General features: G+C 44.4%; 1 protein-coding gene across 1 annotated transcript; it reads right to left on the reverse strand.

Moving 5' to 3' along the window:
- Nucleotides 1–2,637: 2,637 nt before the first annotated feature.
- Nucleotides 2,638–20,327, reverse strand: LOC139474377 (transient receptor potential cation channel subfamily V member 1-like). Its single transcript, XM_071257362.1, has 15 exons — nucleotides 20,252–20,327; nucleotides 15,177–15,313; nucleotides 14,593–14,696; nucleotides 14,264–14,404; nucleotides 13,665–13,909; nucleotides 13,278–13,362; nucleotides 9,904–10,077; nucleotides 8,143–8,216; nucleotides 7,637–7,819; nucleotides 6,263–6,436; nucleotides 5,894–6,049; nucleotides 5,705–5,782; nucleotides 4,804–4,987; nucleotides 4,113–4,312; nucleotides 2,638–3,448 (listed from the first exon to the last, which is right to left on the reverse strand). The coding sequence occupies exons 2-15, from the start codon at nucleotides 15,277–15,279 to the stop codon at nucleotides 3,280–3,282; spliced, it is 2,070 nt and encodes a 689-aa protein (XP_071113463.1). The 5' UTR covers nucleotides 15,280–15,313; nucleotides 20,252–20,327; the 3' UTR covers nucleotides 2,638–3,279.
- Between the last annotated feature and the right edge of the window lie 1,147 nt (nucleotides 20,328–21,474).

The following is a 21,474-nucleotide window of genomic DNA, read 5'->3' on the forward strand; positions in this document are numbered from 1 at the left end:
TTTTAACCCTTTAATGCCGGGCGCCAGACAGGGTAACAACAAGTACCATCTTTTAACGTCTTTTGGTATGACGCGGCCGGGGATCGAATCCCGGACCTTCCACTCTCCGGGCGGACGCTCTACCTCTAGACCACGGAGGCGGTTTCTAGAAAAGGATCGAGTGAGGAAAGTTTGGATGTGCTTTTCTTCGTTTGTCCTCTAAGATGGGTTGTACCAAGGATATCCTTGAACTGGCATGCAATCAGTCTCTCTGACCTTTCCCAGTGTATGCTAAAACGCTAAGTTCAAGATGAAAGGGTCTAAACTATCAGAAACAACGCGTCTGTGTGTATTCGTGCTTGGGAATTCCCCGGCTTTCCCCCAGGAATGTGGAAGTAGTCCGTCAGTGTATACGTTCTGAGAAACGTAGAAACGTATAAATGTGTCGTTTAACACTTATGAACTTCAGTTTCGCGGTCATATGACTGACCCCTCTTCCAATGGAAAGCCGTATATCCTGTAACCTTCACATTGAAATATTATATGCCTATTACGAACTACGGTTATAACGAACACAAATTAGCGGCCCCTTTGAGTTCGTTATAACCGTAGTTTACAATATACACATATCCTTAACACAGGTTCAAAGACGGCACTTTGGTGTACATCAGTTTATATTGCTACATGTACTAAGAGATGACATGGGATGTGTATAGCCGGGGTGGTAAGCCCAAGTTTGATGTCTTCTCTACCGCTTGTGTTGTCATAAAATGTAATTTTCCCCTGAACTATGATAGTTAAAGCACGGGGACGGTTGGAAGGCGATACCTCATGGAGGCGCACATCCATTATATCAGGCTGGATAAACATCCCTAAGCCAATGCTAGTATTCTATAGCGCACAATGGCCTCCAGAAAAGCACACAATACATGACCTGTCATACCTGTGCTGGATGATGTGTTGACACGCTCGCCCGACATGATTCATCTCATGACATCAAAACTGTGCTGACCCTGATACATATAAGTGTAAACAACAGTTCTTTGGGGATTTGGGTAGCCTTGTTTGGCGTGTAATAATCACATTATGTCGCAAGTCATGAAGAGCTCTTCACCATTGCCTGTTTCAAACAGGTGCCTCTCGCAAAGGCAGAAGCAATAATCAGACTATCACAGGAAGAGAGACTCGTACTTATAAGATGATTAAAATATTTGAGTGAGGGTTCATTAAACTATTTGTGTTCAAATAGTGTTTAGTTTACTGATACGTTGCACCCTGCTTCTCATCAAAGGATTCCGTGAAGTGTTAGTGGAGATTGTTGTTAGTTTATCAGTTGTGAATGTCAGTGGCAGCAAATGACTAAAGCGCTCGTACAATATCGCCTGCTGGAGTCGCCAGATTGTAACAGGGAGTATGATTTTACCTTCTACGGGTGATTGTGTGAGTGCCGAGTCTTACATGCTTACCCTTTTAACGAACACCTGGTGTCATCTGATTACAAATTTAACTGAAAATATGTTACTGCAGATGTGGTAGCCACAACGTCCCTGACAAAGTTGCCCCGGTCGTTATATGTCGGGGGGATAAAAATCAAGACTAACATGTTTCCTACGTTGCTGTTTTTTGCTCTGACGAATGCTAACAGTTGTGCAGTGAATCTCGGCATATATAGTCGCCTGCGACAATATATGCCCGGCGACATAATGCGCCGGCGACAACATGTTCCGTGAACATTGCATATTTTGTCGCGGCGACAGTGAGAATTTCTGGACATTCCTGTGTACATTGACATATGTTATAGAGCTTGTGACGTATTGCTGCGGACGTTTATGTGACCCATCATATTGTCTTTCGTCATTGTAAACTTGAACCTGTATATATGATATAATATTGGTTTATTGTTTACTGATGTTGTGATCATTTATAAATTTGAAAATCACCTGGCCACATTAACACAGCAACGTCCTGAGCCAACATGAAGAACATTGTGAAGTAAGTTCTACACCTCACAGAGCTACATTGATGACGTCACTCCACTCACTGTGACGTAATAGACATGACGTTATAGCCGGATGTATAAAAAGGGGAAAAATCAAGCTATCTGTTTTCCCCAAAACATGAAATACACGCTATTCCTATAGTTCTATCAAAATGTATTGCTACAATACTTTGAAATATTGATATCGTAATAACCGACACTCTGTATTTTGTAACCTATCATTGTACATAGCATTATTTCGAAATATCTGTCGGCAATGATTGAGAAACATTCATATTGTGTCTCATTTGGGGCTAGGGGCCGCATTAATTTCACGATTTACAATATTTTAATCTGTAATGTTTTGATTACAGTTAAGACTAATTGTTAAGTTAAGTGAATCAGTTAAGTGAAACCTGAGTGAATCAGACATTAAACATATTCTCTGACATTTTCACGGAATACACATATTCCCTGATTATACATATTCCCTGTAACATATACATATCTTCAGTCATTTTGTGCGCAACGGAACGATCCTCACGATGTTATAACGCGGAATGTATACGTTGTGAGGTGTTTACAAATGAAAGTTTTATTCAATGGTACAAACTGTATATCTGTACAGAATCGGGATCTACAACATCTTTTTGAAGCTACAGTTGTCTGACATGCCCCGTCTCACCATGTCTGTGATAAACGCGAAGATTGTATTCCTTATGACTATCTTTCGACCACCATGTATTAGATGTAGGTCCCAAATAATAGAGAACTGGCAGTATAATACCCACAGTAATGCTTCTCCGATCCTCACAGAAATGACTCACAGATCCTTACAGAAATGACTCACAGATCCTTACAGAAATGACTCACAGATCCTTACAGAAATGACTCACAGATCCTTACAGAAATGACTCACAGATCCTTACAGAAATGACTCACAGAGCCTCACAGAAAGTTCTCCGATCCTCACACAAATGACTCACATATCCTCACAGAAAAAGTTCTCAGATCCTCACAGAAATGACTCACAGATCCTCACAGAAATAGTTCTCAGATCCTAACAGAAATGGCTCACAGAGCCTCACAGAAAAGGCTCACAGATCTTCTCATAAGTGGTTCTCAAATTTGCAGAGGACAGTTGTCAGGTCGTCACAAAACTGATTCAATGACGCCGACAGAAACTGTCCATTATCTAAGGAACCCCGAATGGACACTACCTACCAGGTCACTATCTCCACACCACTCTGGTCACGTCGCCACCGTGACAGACGTCACGAACCCGTGGATTCCACCACCTTCCTGGATCTGCTGACGTCACGTCATTCCAACTTGATTTCGACCTGGGCTTCTGATAGGTCAGTAGATTCTTCTGTCTCTGCCACCAGCATTTGTGATTGGATGCGATCAATGTCCTCATCTTTTATTGTATTGCAGGTAGGTGTAGTGGCGTGAGGTCTCTCTGGAGAAACAAGTCGGTCCAACTGCTCTCTACAAGATACAGAATATCACCTGAAGAAATCCAACAGTCCGACTTCCAATATTCACTATTACTACCATTACACTAGCGTGTCCAAGTCACGTGTATTTACTATTCGTAGAAAACAGGTCTAGGACTGCGTCACCGAGGCCAATCACCCGAACGCGTAACCCCAGCTTATTGTGTCCACAAGACGTGTACGTAGTAGAGGTAGCTTTAGGAAAACAGGCACAGGACAGCGTTGGGTCAAATTCTGTGGTTGCCGATATAAACTAACACAAGAAAACGTTTGATGCGATGCATCAACACGGCGGCAAACTCTTTTTGTCCTCCAAAATATTTTATATATTGGTATCAATTCGTTTCCTGCTTTACATCTTAAACCATGTTCTTGACTACAATACGATTACCTCCCTTCAATACGTAATTTGATAAACAAGGTATTTTCACAGTATATGAGCGAAGTGGCCTCTTCAGGCCGTAAGGAAGGTGAGTCCGCATTCTGCAACAATGTAGTCTTTTGTGGGGGACATTTTCTTTGTATTTCAACATGATCATTTTTTCAATCAATTTCCGGGACAATTTATTTTTTTGGATAATAATTATAAAATAAAAAAACAGAATTAAAACCATAAAATGGTTGGTCCCCTCTCCCGGTGCGGGGTGTATACTGACTGTATCCGGGTGAGCGTGTATTCCTGTCGGGCCAGGCGGTTCTTGATCGTCAGCAGGTTGAGCTTGTGTGAGTCAAGCCCGTCCCAGATGTCCCGGATGTACTTGTTGAGCTCGTTGAGGGGAGGATTCTCCCACTTCTCCAACACGTCCAGGGGGCTGGCGATCTCGTCAATCTCCTGGTACTTCGTCACGCGGTAACCCTGGGAGACCACCATCATATCACTCAACGTTTAACATCATCACTGGAACTGCGACTTCAAACAATTTCACATTGCCTATGAAAATCCCACCTTTGCCAATAAACAACCTCACCTTTTCCTATAAACAATGAAATCTTGCCTCTAACCAATCTCACCTTGCCTATAAACAATCTCACCTTGCCAATAAAACAATCTCACCTTGCCCATAAACATTCTCGTCTTGCCTATAAAACAATCTCACCTTGCCTATAAACAATCTCACCTTGCCTATTAACAATCTCACATTGCCTATAAACAATTTCACCTTGCCTATATACAATCTCACCTACCTATATACAATCTCACCTTGCCTATATACAATCTCACCTTGCCTATATACAATCTCGCCTACCTATATACAATCTCACCTTGCCTATATACAATCTAACCTTGACTATATACAATCTCACCTTGCCTATATACAATCTCACCTTGCCTATATACAATCTCACCTTGCCTATAAACAGACTGTTAAGCTCTACACGGGCAATAATCCACGCCCTGTTGAGCTCCAGACCGCGTTGTGCATCCCGCTGTACGTTCTGGTAGGTGTCGCTGAGCTGGGCGATGAGGATGTTGAGGAGGACAACGATGCAGGTGAAGAGGAAGATGACCATGATGATGCAGCTCAGCGTGCTGTAGGGGGAAGCAAGCGCAGTCAGTGATGGTAGAAAACACACACCCATACACGCACTAACGCACACACGCATAGACACATATATACACGTACGCACGCACACATCCCCTTCCCCCGACAACCCCGTGCTATAAGAAACCCAGATAAGACATGTGATTCAAAGAAGCAATAGATTCTTTGTCCTTGGGTCCACCAACTGCGTGGAGATTATTGAAATGAAGAGTTGCTCATAAAGCTCATATTTTTGTTGTTGCAATACTGCCAGGGGTATGTTTCGCTGCTACCGGTTGTATTGCGGTAATACCATTGCTGATAATAGTGTAAGGCCATCATGAAGTGAACTTTCATCTTTATCAATGCGACCTCCTTTGTAATAAAAGCGATAAGGAATGCATGGGAATATTCTTCCAATGAATGACTCCACAAGGTAGTAACTGATCCAACTAGTGACGGTCCCCTAAAGGTATTCGTTCATCCAACTAGTGACTATCCCCTGTAGGAGCTCGTTCATCCAACTAGTGACTATCTCCTATAGGAACACGTTCACCCGACTAGTGACTATCTCCTGTAGGTAATCGTTCAAATACCAACTTGTCGTTCAAGTCCTATTCACACTTAGCCTCCTTTGCCACCAAAGCCACATTTCAGTGGACTAGTTCTTGGAACCTATATTGACGTCGCTGTTATATCGACTACACGTCTTGAGCTAGACTCACCTATATTCCGTGTACTCTATGACACGCTCGCCCTCAATCAGGATCCGTACGCCAGTGAACAGAATGTCCCAGAAGGTGCTGTACAGGAAGACGAAGGCATATAAAGAATTCATTGACAATATTTGTACTGATTATCTGCATTGTATGTCACACATGGTTGTTACGTGAATAAAGGGGAACCACCCGTACCTGGTTTCATTGTGTACTTGCAGGGAGTTCTCTCCCCTTAGGGCCATGACGAAGGATCCACTGAAAGCAAGCAGGATGACGGCAAAGACAATGGTGAACTGGAAGAAGTCGTGTGCGATGATGCGCCATAAGATCTGGGCATAGGCTCCGGTTTGTCTGAGGACGAGAAGAGATGTGAGGAGTTAGCTAGATGTAGCCACAGGCCGTCAGCGAGGGTGCTTGTTGTGTAGACATCCGGTAATTAAAATCGATTTTGTAACTGTAAACGCACAAATGTTATATGATAGCTCATAAAACTGCATTGGCCTCAATACTTGGCCGACCTCCTGGAAAACAGTCTGAGTGTCCACAGGAGACAGCGGACCTTACCGAAACACTGCGGCGTATTTGAAGAGCCTGAGTGTCCACAGTAGATAGCCGACGGAGAAGACGTGCCACTGCTCCTGTCTGTGAGTGAAGCGGAGCAGGGGAACCAACAGCAGGAGACAGGAGGACGACAGGTCGATCCAGTTGAACTTGTCCTTCCAGTAGTCCAGCCTGTGTCTGCAGGCACAAAGCCAGGTAATCAAGAACTCGTCCAACTCTGCATTTCTTTCTTGATTAGATTATTTGAATCTTTACCTATACCATCATCACACAACACTGCCCACAACACACAACAGATAAGCACATAGATATTAACTCTTGTACGGTCGTACGTGTTCCCTAGTCGTCTCAGGCCCCACAATCCGCGGTGTAGAGTTGCTCCCCCGGGCACCCCAGAAACCTATGATCGTGGGTTCGAATCACGGTTCGCGCCGATTATGTTTCTAGGTTGGTGAGCACCAGACCCATGCTCGTGTGTTTCGATGACAGCATCACCTCGGGTTTTCCTCAAAACATTAAGCTGATGCAACGTGATATAATGCGGAATACTGTTAGAAGCAGAACTCACTCTCTCATTCACTCGCAAACACACATATATAGACATACTTTCTGAATTGAACTGCATGGCTACAGAGCTATTCTCGATTGCTGTGACGTACTTTCTGTATTGGTTGAGTTACATGCCTACAGAGCTATACTCGATTGCTATGACGTACTTTCTGAATTGGTTGGGCTACATGCCTACAGAGCTATACTCAATTGCTGTGACGTACTTTCTGAACTGGTTGAGCTACATGCCTACAGAGCCAAACTCGATTGCTGTGACGTACTTTCTGAATTGGATGAGGTACATGCCTACAGAGCTATGCTCAATTGCTGTGACGTACTTTCTGAACTGGTTGAGCTACATCCCTATACTAGATTACTGTGACGTACTTTCTGAATTGGTTGAGCTACATCCCTATACTAGATTACTGTGACGTACTTTCTGAATTGATTGAGCTACATGCCTACACTAGATTACTGTGACGTACTTTCTGAATTGGTTGAGCTACATCCCTAAACTAGATTACTGTGACGTACTTTCTGAATTGGTTGAGCTACATGCCTATACTAGATTACAGTGACGTACTTTCTGAATTGGTTGAGCTACATCCCTATACTAGATTACTGTGACGTACTTTCTGAATTGGTTGAGCTACATGCCTATACTAGATTACTGTGACGTACTTTCTGAATTGGTTGAGCTACATGCCTATACTAGATTACTGTGACGTACTTTCTGAATTGGTTGAGCTACATGCCTATACTAGATTACTGTGACGTACTTTCTGAATTGGTTGAGCTACATGCCTATACTAGATTACTGTGACGTACTTTCTGAATTGGTTGAGCTCGAGGAAGAAGGTGGCGACCACGGCCAGGTAGGACCACACCTCGAACACCGCACGTGCTAACTGTACAGGTGAGTCGTAGACTGTGGGGTCTGACGTCATCACGGCCGAGATGGCAGAAAACGTCATCGAGAACAGCGTGATGCAAAACATGAAACAATTCATTCTGAAACAGAATAATGTGTGTTAGAACACTGTATTGTGTGTACAGTACAGAGTGTGTACTTGATTCAACATTTTTGTTTTATAAAATCCAGTTTCAAGTGTATGCTTCCTGTTGCCCGGCAGTTGAGTACATGTTGCATGCAAACCATTATTCACTCACACAGAATCGAACCTCACCTTAGGGGTGCGACCAGACACTACACCCCAAAGCCCAGATGGTCCAAATGTAGTGGCCATTTTGTCCACCCAATCAAGCAGGGGCGGAAGAGCGTGTCATCACCATAGCAACTGGGAGTTTACATAGTTGGAACTAATGATACTCACTGAAACCGGAAGCGTGCGTAGCCCTTCCACTTCTTCCTGATGAGGAGCCTGACAACGTCGTGGTACACCACCGACTGTAGAGGAGGGAACAGGTGTTGAATGTGGGACCAGTCATCCATACTAGTCAACTTGTGATAGGGATATTCGTGATTATCCAGGTACAAAGGAAAGTGGCTTGGAGATGTTGTCATACTAATAATATCGAATAGTGCCTTGAAACTGGCGCGTTTTCAGCAACATGTCCAGATGCAATGACTACATACTAATGATGTGATTTCCTCATCGTTTAGTAGCAGCATACACTATCTTAAAATCTCCATAAAACGCTGAGTAGTAGAGTTAAACACCTTTGTGTCGAAGTTGAAGGGGCCTACGTAAATACTTCGAGTCATCCGATGTTCGACATGATGACTATGGAAGGTATACGCGGGAACCAAGCATTTACTTCGAGACAAACGTTAGTTCGACATAACGGTGTTTAATTGTATATTATGCCACATAAAGTTTGGTTAGGAAAATATTTGTTGCTAAGAAAATATTATAGATCAAACAATTTGGAATTCATCCCGGTTCGCCCCGATTAATATTCCAAGTTTTGTCAGCACCATACCCGTGCTCGTGGGTTTTCCCGAAGTGGTAAACGTCCGAGACCTGTATCACTTCGGGCTTTCCTCCCACATTGAACTGACACTGCAATAACTGGAATACTGTTAAAAACGGCGTTAAACCAAACTCACTCACTCACCTTATGAACATGTATTGATGCCAGGATGGATCAGTCAACACGAACACTATGTGTTATATATTCGATGATTAGAGGAAATGTTTGTTGAGGCGCAATATGTCAATGACTTTAGACATGTGTAAACCCTTGTCATGGTTTCTGTCATGTTTTAAAAACTTATACAAAACATAACAATTTTGGCTTCCCTGTTTTGTATACATGCTGTTGCGTCACTACATATGTCTTTTACTATCAAATCATTACTGTATATCTATCGCATGTATCCTGAAGATACAGAATGGTAATTTCTGATAAGTTACGCGGTTTTAAATATGCAACTAAACCTCAATTTGACAGATATGGACTGTGTTTCAAAACCATATTGACGCAGTGGCCGAACGATCGCATCCAAAAGTGGAAGAGATATGACAATCGATATTGAGAGAGAAAGGTGCAGATAACCGACGTGAAAATTGCGAGAACTCCAAACTTAATCCCCCTGAACATAAATGGATTTGTCCGACATTGCCGGGGTCGGATTGTATTCAGGAAGTCATTATTATTTGAATACGGGTAAATGTATTAATGCTTGTACAGTTTATTGGCTGTACAAAATGTTGATATCTCATATAAATATTACATATTAAATATGTTTTCGTACAATAAAACACTGCAGGGGGAATAGCTGCTCAGGGCTGCGCCCCTCATGGTTTTGTCTCCCTGCAGTGTTATATTGTCCGAAGAATAACTCCCATGGTTGTTTAACGTCGGATGTCAGTGAAACGACTTTAGATACACATGCTAAAATAACGATATACAAATATACAAAAACAAATATTAAATGTTACAGGTGTGGCGGGTAGACAGTAGACAACAAACACAGACAACAAAACTTACGTGAATCTTCGGAGAAAAGATGAAACTGATTTTTCGTTATCCTTTTAAAAAGAAAAACAAACAAGTGTCGCAAGAACGTACACCACATCCTGAGGTTACTAGGATGTCCTATATGAGAGTCTGTACACGAGGACACCCACCTTATACCCTTCCTTGGCTATGACATGTAGACAGGACTTGGAGTTAGAACCAAACGACGGATGTCGCGGGGATCTGCCAAACTCGTCAGCCTCCAGCACGTGGTAGAATACCCTCATGTGTCCACTGTCTCCTATAGGGTCCATCATACAGTCTAACACACCCAGGGCAGTCTTCTGTAATACACAGAACATAGGTCATACAGTCCAGCACACCCAGGGCAGTCTTCTGTAATACACAGAACATAGATCATACAGTCTAACAGATCCAGGGCAGTCTTCTGTAATACACAGAACATAGATCATACAGTCTAACAGATCCAGGGCAGTCTTCTGTAATACACAGAACATAGGTCATACAGTCTAACACACCCAGGGCAGTCTGCTGTAATACACAGAACATAGATCATACAGTCTAGCACACCCAGGGCAGTCTGCTGTAATACACAGAACATAGATCATACAGTCTAACACACCCAGGGCAGTCTTCTGTAATACATAGGACATAGATCATACAGTCCACCACACCCAGGGCAGTCTGACATAATACACAGAACATAGGTCATACAGTCTAACACACCCAGGGCAGTCTTCTGTAATACATAGGACATAGATCATACAGTCCACCACACCCAGGGCAGTCTGACATAATACACAGAACATAGGTCATACAGTCTAACACACCCAGGGCAGTCTGCTGTAATACACAGAACATAGATCATACAGTCCACCACACCCAGGGCAGTCTGACATAATACACAGAACATAGGTCATACAGTCTAACACACCCAGGGCAGTCTGCTGTAATACACAGAACATAGATCATACAGTCCACCACACCCAGGGCAGTCAGCTGTAATACACAGAACATAGACCTTACAGTCCAACACACCCAGGGCAGTCTGCTGTAATACACAGAACATAGACCATACAGTCCAACACACCCAGGGCAGTCAGCTGTAATACACAGAACATAGATCATACAGTCCACCACACCCAGGGCAGTCTGCTGTAATACACAGAACATAGATCATACAGTCCACCACACCCAGGGCAGTCTGCTGTAATACACAGAACATAGATCATACAGTCTAGCACACCCAGGGCAGTCAGCTGTAATACACAGAACATAGATCATACAGTCTAGCACACCAAGGGCAGTCAGCTGTAATACACAGAACATAGACCATACAGTCCAGCACACCCAGGGCAGTCAGCTGTAATACACAGAACATAGACCTTACAGTCTAGCACACCCATGGCAGTCTGCTGTAATACGCAGATCATAGATCATACAGTCTAACACACCCAGGGCAGTCTGCTGTAATACACAGAACATAGATCATACAGTCTAGCACACCCAGGGCAGTCAGCTGTAATACACAGAACATAGACCATACAGTCTAGCACACCCATGGCAGTCTGCTGTAATACACAGAACATAGATCATACAGTCTAGCACACCCAGGGCAGTCTGCTGTAATACACAGAACATAGACCTTACAGTCTAGCACACCCAGGGCAGTCAGCTGTAATACACAGAACATAGACCTTACAGTCTAGCACACCCAGGGCAGTCAGCTGTAATACATAGAACATAGACCATACAGTCTAACACACCCAGGGCAGTCTTCTGTAATACATAGGACATAGATCATACAGTCCACCACACCCAGGGCAGTCTGACATAATACACAGAACATAGGTCATACAGTCTAACACACCCAGGGCAGTCTGCTGTAATACACAGAACATAGATCATACAGTCCACCACACCCAGGGCAGTCTGACATAATACACAGAACATAGGTCATACAGTCTAACACACCCAGGGCAGTCTGCTGTAATACACAGAACATAGATCATACAGTCCACCACACCCAGGGCAGTCAGCTGTAATACACAGAACATAGACCTTACAGTCCAACACACCCAGGGCAGTCTGCTGTAATACACAGAACATAGACCATACAGTCCAACACACCCAGGGCAGTCAGCTGTAATACACAGAACATAGATCATACAGTCCACCACACCCAGGGCAGTCTGCTGTAATACACAGAACATAGATCATACAGTCCACCACACCCAGGGCAGTCTGCTGTAATACACAGAACATAGATCATACAGTCTAGCACACCCAGGGCAGTCAGCTGTAATACACAGAACATAGATCATACAGTCTAGCACACCAAGGGCAGTCAGCTGTAATACACAGAACATAGACCATACAGTCCAGCACACCCAGGGCAGTCAGCTGTAATACACAGAACATAGACCTTACAGTCTAGCACACCCATGGCAGTCTGCTGTAATACGCAGATCATAGATCATACAGTCTAACACACCCAGGGCAGTCTGCTGTAATACACAGAACATAGATCATACAGTCTAGCACACCCAGGGCAGTCAGCTGTAATACACAGAACATAGACCATACAGTCTAGCACACCCATGGCAGTCTGCTGTAATACACAGAACATAGATCATACAGTCTAGCACACCCAGGGCAGTCTGCTGTAATACACAGAACATAGACCTTACAGTCTAGCACACCCAGGGCAGTCAGCTGTAATACACAGAACATAGACCTTACAGTCTAGCACACCCAGGGCAGTCAGCTGTAATACATAGAACATAGACCATACAGTCTAACACACCCAGGGCAGTCTGCTGAAATACACAGAACATAGACCTTACAGTCTAGCACACCCAGGGCAGTCAGCTGTAATACATAGAACATAGACCATACAGTCTAGCACACCCAGGGCAGTCTGCTGAAATACACAGAACATAGATCATACAGTCCAACACACCCAGGGCAGTCTGCTGTAATACATAGAACATAGACCATACAGTCTAGCACACCCAGGGCAGTCTGACATAATACACAGAACATAGACCATACAGTCCAACACACCCAGGGCAGTCAGCTGTAATACATAGAACATAGACCATGCAGTCCAGCACACCCAGGGCAGTCTGCTGTAATACAGGCAACATGAGTTTCCTTCCCTACAATCGTGACCACTTTCTCTATATGGTGAAAGCTAGTTTATGAAATACGAGAAAGTTGACCGAAAGAGTACAGAAATGTCGTGGACTCCTCGATTTGAGAAAGAATAAAACAAGACTATTATCCAGGGTCAATAGGGTCAACAAAACGTCATGTCATCAGCAGGTTTGGTGATGCACGGAATGAACCAGCCCGTGGCTTGTGATTGGACAAGGATCTAGAGTCATGGATGTCGGAGTGTGCATCTGCACCTGGTGGGGTAGCGTCAAAGCAAAGACCCGAATTAGATTTCCCATATGTACCAGTGTGCGAAACTGGAGTTTTGCGGCGTAAAACCCAGCCCACTCACTCACTCACTTACCAGCATCTCATTGCGCAGGAGTGTGTGGAGTTTGCACTCAGCCTCAGAGTTCTTGTCATCCGTCGCAGTGTGGAGCTCTCGGACCCTGGTAATATGAAACATCATAAATGGTTTTCTTTTAAATAAATACAGCTACTTTCCAATGCAAAAAGTAGTCCCTTGATGCTATATATGTGTAGGGCATCCCCCGTGACCAATAATGACGGCACTTAGATCTACATGTGTCATGGTTGCAGTTAGTCGATGGCTAGTCTTGCATGACGGCACTTAGATCTACATGTGTCATGGTTGCAGTGAGTCGATGGTTATCATTGCTTGACAGCACTTAGATCTACATATATCAGGGTTGCAGTACGTCTAAGGTTATCCTCGGATGATGTCACTCACGCAGTGTTGGGCATGAAGTTGAGGATAAGGGCGGCGATGTCGTCGTTGTTGTTGTTGAGGGCCAGGTGGTAAGGCATGTTGTTGTCCTTGTCTCTGGCGTGGGGGAGGGCGTCGTTCTCCAGCAGTTTACTACACACCCCCTTGAAGTTCCTCTTGACGGCGTGGTGGAGGGGGGTCTGCCAGGCGCTGTCGCACGTCGACGGGTTGGCGCCGCGGTGCAGCAGGGTGTTCACGAAGATCTGCACCTGGACACGACCCCAACACATTGCACGATAATATTTTCAGTGAAGTCGGTAATGTCGCGAGCCATTGAAGACATGGTGATGGCCTTGAGTTACCCGAAGATGCCATTGCCTTCAACGTGGCATCTTTGATTTGTTTGTTTGTTTGTTTGTTTAACGCAGCATTCAGCAATATTCCAGCTATATGAGGGCCGTAAAAATTCCGGTCTGAACTGAATATTCCATTGACTGATATTATGAGCAACAATCCATTCCGCCCAGGAATGATAACACAGAGCTGCTTTTAGAACTATCGCTTGGACATCCATGGTAGTTTTAATATCAGTTTTATTCAGTATATGTTACCGTATATGTTACCTTTATTTCTGTGGGGATTTCCGACACGACATACAGCAAGGCCTTATCTTTTCCCTCGTATCTGTCAATCAGCTTGTCAATAATCACCTCAGTCTCCGCCTCCTGTCGGCCGATGTAGTGTGTCTGTGTCTTCTGGACGACCTAAGGGCGAACAGTTAACGCAGTTTGACCAATATTCAAATCATAACGTGTGGGTTTGATGCTGAAACAAAGCCAACATTTAGCCGCATATGTTCAGTATTGGGTAGAGAAATACTGCTTCTCCATATATTCGTCCCTGGTTTCAAAATGCCTTATTTAGGTTTCTTTATGCTTTTCCTTTGCAGTACCTCTCTTTGAAAGGCATCTTCAGTGATGTCGGTTCCAAGAAAGTCAGCAACAGACGCAGTGATCGGCAGGGTCGACGACTGAGACGTCCGCTTCTGAGACTGACCTATAACAAGAAGAAAGAGGAACTGGTCAGCAACACTACGAGGTGTTGACATTAGTGTTCCCTTACCAGCTGCATGTAACACGGAGCTGTGTAGCAGCACTACGAGGTGTTGAGATTAGTGTTCCCTTACCAGCTGCATGTAACACGGAGCTGTGTAGCAGCACTACGAGGTGTTGAGATTAGTGTTCCCTTACCAGCTGCATGTAACACGGAGCTGTGTGACAGCACTACGAGGTGTTGAGATTAGTGTTCCCTTGCCAGCTGCATGTAACACGGAGCTGTGTGGCAGCACTACAGTAAGGTGCTTGGTGACAGCTGTGTCTCCTTCAATGTTTGTTTGTTGTTAACGTCACAATATTCCAGCTACTTAACGGCGGTATATAAATATGTAAACGACGTCTCACAATCAACCAAGTTCCCAAACCTGACACCCGCACACAATTGCTATAGCATTGGTCTTGCTTCAACAACAACACCTACCTGGGGAGCTAAGTTCCTGCAGAGCAATGTCTTTGGATTTGTTGCGCTTGCGAATAGGGGCTTGGTCCTCCCCCCTCCCACGCCGATACTTCCCGCTAGACATACCTGGAGTCCCCCACCCGATCACGTGACAATACCTGTAATCATACAAGATGAAATGAATATAGAAAATGATCTGCGTGTGGAAAAGACCAAGTGAGACTCATGAAAACTTTAAGTCTGATTCCCAAATTGTGTATGCCAGGTGATGTCTTTTACATCTACCGGCTGTCATCTGCTCACACCCCACTCTGTACGCTGCATCCTCTGTTTGTCATTCTCTAGGCGTGGTCACGTGCTTCACCAGTTGTAGAGTATGGACAAGCGCGTTCTAGGGATCTCCGCTCTCATTAACTTGGCGCGCCTTGATATAACTGAAAGAGTGAGTAAGTGTGGTTTTACGCGGCTTTTAGCAATATTTCAGCAATATCACGGCGGGGGACACCAGAAATGGGCTTCACACATTGTTCCCATGTGGGGAATCGAGCCGGGGCCTTCGGACGAACGCTTTAACCACTAGGCTACCCCAGCGCACCTAAAACTGAAAGAATATTCATATCCGTGTGAAACTGGGTTCAGACATTTCATAGACGACCCCCATGGATAGACATCAATTACGGCGACATGGAGACACTATCCAGATCGTAACTCCACAGCTGCAGCTGGTTGACATGTAACCTAGGTGACACGCTGATCAGCAGGGTAATTATACGTTCATACCTGGCAACAGGTAGACTCCCGTAATTAGCACCCTCTCAGACGACTGATTAGCTGTGTTGACTATAAATCACGAACACATTATAAACTCGTCATCGACCGATCTCACTCACCTCAAACATGTGCAAAGCCATGGAAGCCATGGTTACAAAAAGGCTCATGCATCACCTTGAAACTGGCAATCACATAAAACCTGACCAAAGTGGCTTCAGGAAGGGACACTCGTGTCTACATCATATGCTAAGACTGGAAAATGAAATAAAAAAAGCCCAATTAAACAGACAATACCTAGCCGCAGTATTTCTGGACTTCAGCAAAGCCTTCGATATGGGCTGGCATGACGGACTCCTCTCAAAACTATCACAAAATGGAGTTGAAGGGAACATGGCAAACTTCATAGACAGCTTCCTGCAAGACAGGTCGCTATCAGTTAAAATAGGGAACAATCGATCGGATCCTATGGCACTGGACAATGGCACGCCACAAGGCAGCATCATAAGCCCAACCCTGTTTAATATCATGATCAATGATCTTTTTGACCATGTCAACTCTCCTACCCAAACTTCTAAGTTCGCTGATGACGGAGCAATATGGGTAAAGCACAGAGATATCTCACAAATCAGAAAAAAACTCCAGTCAGCCCTGGACGGAGTAAATCAATGGTGCAATAAATGGGGATTCAACATTTCAAGTGAAAAAACGGTTTGAGTTCTATTCAAACGCCGGGGGAAAGATGCTATGATACCCCGTGTCTCCATAAAAGGCAAACCTATCAAATTCGAAAAATCTGCAATATTTCTTGGAGTTATCCTTGATCAACACCTCACTTGGCGCAAGCATATAGAATATGTGGAAAACAGATGTCAAAAAGACCTGAACGTATTACGGGCAATTTCAGGCACATCTTGGGGCACATCGAGGGACACTCAGCTGGACCTCTACAAATCTCTTATCAGATCAAAAATTGACTATGGTTGTGAGGCTTTTCACTCCGCATCAAATACTGTCTTGAGGCGCCTAGACAGAATACAATACAAAGCCCTAATGCTGGCCACAGGCGCAGAGACAGGCACCTCACTAGAAGCACTACAAGTAGAAACGGGAGAACTCCCATTGAAACTAAGAAGAGAGCAGGCAATATCATCGTACTGGGGAAACATCTAACCCTTTGGTTAAAAAGATATGGCAAGACAAAAACGCTCGAGATGAAGCCCTAGCTCGAAAAAATCCATCACTAAAGCCAACTGGGATATTAGTACGTGAACTCATTCGAAGTCACAATTGCGATGACATTCAGCCTCCAGAAAGTCACTACATAGGGTTACACCCTCCCTGGACTTTACAAACTCCCAAAGTTGACACTGCTTTAACATCAGAAGTCACTAAAAGAGAAAACCCAACCCTACTACGATCAGTAGCTATCACTAAAATTCAAACTACCTGGGACAGCTGGGCCCATATATACACTGATGGATCCAAGAATCCTATCAACAACCGTGCTGATTACGGGATCCATATCCACAGCTCCAAACCCCAAGCACATTCAGTTCGCTTGCCTGATGGTCAGTCAGTATTCACGGCTGAATTGGAGGCAATTCATCATGCACTCAAACTCATACCGGAACTCCCGGAAGCAAAGGCAGTCGTCCTATCAGACTCGCTAAGTGCACTTCAGGCCATCAGTGGGAGAAACTCAAACTCCTGGCCAAACACAGTCAACAATATTCTATACGAATATACAAAACTATCGGACCAAGGGCAACAGGTGGAGCTGTGTTGGATCCCCTCTCACATAGATATTCATGGAAATGAAAAAGCAGACTCACTGGCGAAGCTAGCTCTAGACAAAGAGGATATACAGCCTATTCCCTTTAGTAAACTAGAGATAAAAAGCAAAATCAAAGCCTCCATAGCAAAAAGATGGCAAGCCCAATGGGACGCAAGTAAGATCGGCAGATGGCTATACAAAATTCAACCCAGGGTCCAACAAAAGCCAAACTCATACTCAAATGAAAGGAAAATTGAAACTGTTATCTCACGCCTCAGACTTGGTCACAAAAAGCACTATGACAAGGTTTGTTCATCTTGCAATCAGGCTGAAACCATTGACCACTTGTTACTAGAATGTCAAGACCATGCCCCAGCCCGGGCTAGGTTAAAACAAGAATTGCAGTTAGATCCGCTATCTGTCATAGATCTCCTAAAGCCAAGAGATGCAATAGCCAAGGCCAAACTAACTCTATTTCTGAGAGATGGACAGCTGCTCGAACGTATATAAACAGAGCAGCCAAGGATAAAAATAAAATTATATCAATATAAGAAAATAGAAATCATATCAATACAAAAACAGAAATTATGTAAACACCGAACTCACAATAGATATGTGAACCCTTCTCACACACAGGAGTCCCAAAGAGGGACAGGTCAGCCGAAATTGCCTAGGCAGAAGGCGACCTCTTAAACACCTAATGCAAACTCAAACAACAAACAACAAACTCGTCATCATCGCAATTAGACCTGACGCGGAACACTGTCTCAACGCTACAAGTAAATTAGCCTCAGGTGATGATCTGATGTTCGTTAATTCGCCAGCTTAACGTGAAACCGTTTGTCCGTTAGAAGTACAACCATTCGTCATCTTGCATTAAGACCTGCATGTTATCTCTGTCCGGCGTCCCCTCGTCTTCAGGTTGGGTTTGTGTCTATGCGTCCCCCAACCCGACATTGTGTTCTTTGGTTGTCTTCAGCGTGAGTGAGTGAGTATGGTTTAACGCCGCTTTTAGCATTACTCCAGCAATATCACGGCGGGGGACACCAGAAATGGGCTTCACACATTGTACCCATGTCGGGAATCGAACCCGGGTCTTCGGCGTGACGAGCGAACGCTTTAACCACTAGGCTACCCGACAGGCCCATGTTGTTGTCTTCAGAGCGCCGATCTGGATATCGTGCATGTGAAGACACCACAGCACCGTGGAGAGACATTGTCAGAATGCGCCCCCAGCTATCTATGCTGACTGTAAGAGGCAACTTGATGGAACGGGTGGCCAGGCGCTGATTGGCGTTGATCATTATATCAATCACTAGTTTGTTGTGGTCCAGATAACAGTGGAACCAATATACCCGATACCTCAGTGATATGCTTGTAGAACTAACTGATCGGAGACCTGAGTGATATGCTGGTAGAACCAATTGACCTGAGACCTGAGTGATATGCTGGTAGAACTAATTGACCGGAGACCTCAGTGATATGCTGGTAGTACCAATTGACCTGAGACGTCAGTGATATGCTGGTAGAACCAATTGACCTGAGACCTCAGTGATATGCTGGTAGAACCAATTGACCTGAGACGTCGGTGATATGCTGGTAGAACCAATTGACCTGAGATCTGAGTGATATGCTGTTAGAACTAATTGACCGGAGACCTCAGTGATATGCTGGTAGAACCAATTGACCTGAGACGTCAGTGATATGCTGGTAGAACCAATTGACCTGAGACGTTGGTGATATGCTGGTAGAACCAATTGACCTGAGACCTTAGTGATATGCTGGTAGAACTAATTGACCTGAGACCTGAGTGATATGCTGGTAGAACCAATTGACCTGAGACCTGAGTGATATGCTGGTAGAACTAATTGACCTGAGACCTCAGTGATATGCTGGTAGAACCAATTGACCTGAGACGTCAGTGATATGCTGGTAGAACCAATTGACCTGAGACGTTGGTGATATGCTGGTAGAACCAATTGACCTGAGGCCTGAGTGATATGCTGGTAGAACTAATTGACCTGAGACGTCAGTGATATGCTGGTAGAACTAATTGACCGGAGACCTGAGTGATAGGCTGGTAGAACCAATTGACCTGAGACCTGAGTGATATGCTGGTTGAATCAATTGACCTGAGACCTGAGTGATATGCTGGTAGAACAAATTGACCTGAGACGTCTGGTTGAGATGCAAGTAGAACCAATTGACCCACGACGTCGTCGAGTAGCGGAAGGCGCAGTTAAAATTACATCCGTCAACTGATAGTTTTAGAAAGCGCGGGAAATGTATGCGTGAGTTCTGATTTCAGGCGGATACAGACTGTGTATCAGTGTTGGGTTGTAGGACGTGAACCCCACATGTTGGTTATTACCGAGTCCTTCAACAACACACATCGGACATTGATGAGCAATACATGATTGCCATAGCCATTACACATCCACATGGGACCAGATTCACTTCCTGGTTGACTCGGGACAACAGTCTATCCCACACCGGCCCCGCCCTCTCACTGTACTTATCATCAGTGTATAACTATAAAAATAATACTCACTATAGGTACAGATATGATATGTCCAGTCAAGTCTATGGTTCCGTCAGTGATGAGTATCCCCTGTCTGTCGCAGGCGAGTTTATTCTCCTCCCGCAGGAATACGTATAGATCTGCAACTTACCCAGAGGCATGACCCGCTGTACTTGGGGTCACGTGACGTCGCGAACCGTTCTGTTATAGACGCAGTCAGTGATATCACACGGCCAAGAAACAACAGCTGCCTTTCCATGCAGTCTGATAGAATAGAATAGGGGTATATTCCAATACAACACACGATAACGCAACAACGCTGTGATAATTAACGTGTCACGTGAACATCTGTGTATGTGTCAGAGGTCACCAGGGCGTCAGAGCGTGGAAGTGAAGTCGCAGTGAAGTGCGAGATGATCTGTCAAGCTATCTATCTGCTCCTGAAATCGAAGTGTGACACCTGTTTGTACCCAGGGGCGATGTTGCGTCGCCCAGCGTACTCACCTATACCATGGCGTGGTGGCACGGCAGTGTAAGCGACAAGAGAGCGGTTTGAGTGTATGCGATGAGAGGCGCTAAAACTGCTCTTTCATCGCATACACTAAAACTGCTCTCTCATCGCATACACTAAAACTGCTCTCTTATCGCATACACAAGAACTGCTCTCTCATCGCATACACCAAAACTGCTCTATCATCGCATACACTAAAACTGCTCTATCATCGCATACACTAAAACTGCTCTCTCATCGCATACACTAAAACAGCGCTCTCATTGCACACACAAAAACTGCTCTCTAATCGCATACACTAAAACTGCTCTATCATCGCATACACTAAAACTGCTCTATCATCGCATACACTAAAACAGCGCTCTCATTGCACACACTAAAACTGCTCTCTAATCGCATACACTAAAACTGCTCTCTCATCGCATACACTAAAACTGCTCTATCACCGCATACACTAAAACTGCTCTATCATCGTACACACTAAAACTGCTCTCTCATCGCATACACTAAAACTGCTCTATCATCGCATACACTAAAACTGCTCTCTCATCGCATACACTAAAACTGCTCTATCACCGCATACACTAAAACTGCTCTATCATCGTACACACTAAAACTGCTCTATCATCGCATACACTAAAACTGCTCTATCATCGCAAACACTAAAACTGCTCTATCACCGCATACACTAAAACTGCTCTATCATCGTACACACTAAAACTGCTCTATCATCGCATACACT

The sequence above is a fragment of the Haliotis cracherodii genome, unplaced genomic scaffold (genome assembly GCF_022045235.1).
Source record: "Haliotis cracherodii isolate W230 unplaced genomic scaffold, xgHalCrac1.p SCAF_3, whole genome shotgun sequence".
In the NCBI taxonomy this organism is placed as follows: Eukaryota; Metazoa; Mollusca; class Gastropoda; order Lepetellida; family Haliotidae; genus Haliotis; species Haliotis cracherodii.

What these genes read in the sequence shown, in the direction of transcription:
- LOC139474377 (XM_071257362.1), bottom strand. Translation starts at nt 15,279, where the DNA reads ATGTCTAGCGGGAAGTATCGGCGTGGGAGGGGGGAGGACCAAGCCCCT. An exon ending in AACTTCATGCCCAACACTGC is followed by an intron (nt 13,363 to 13,664) that starts GTGAGTGACATC and finishes TCATATTACCAG; the next exon opens with GGTCCGAGAGCTCCACACTG. An exon ending in TCCTGCGCAATGAGATGCTG is followed by an intron (nt 10,078 to 13,277) that starts GTAAGTGAGTGA and finishes TGTGTATTACAG; the next exon opens with AAGACTGCCCTGGGTGTGTT.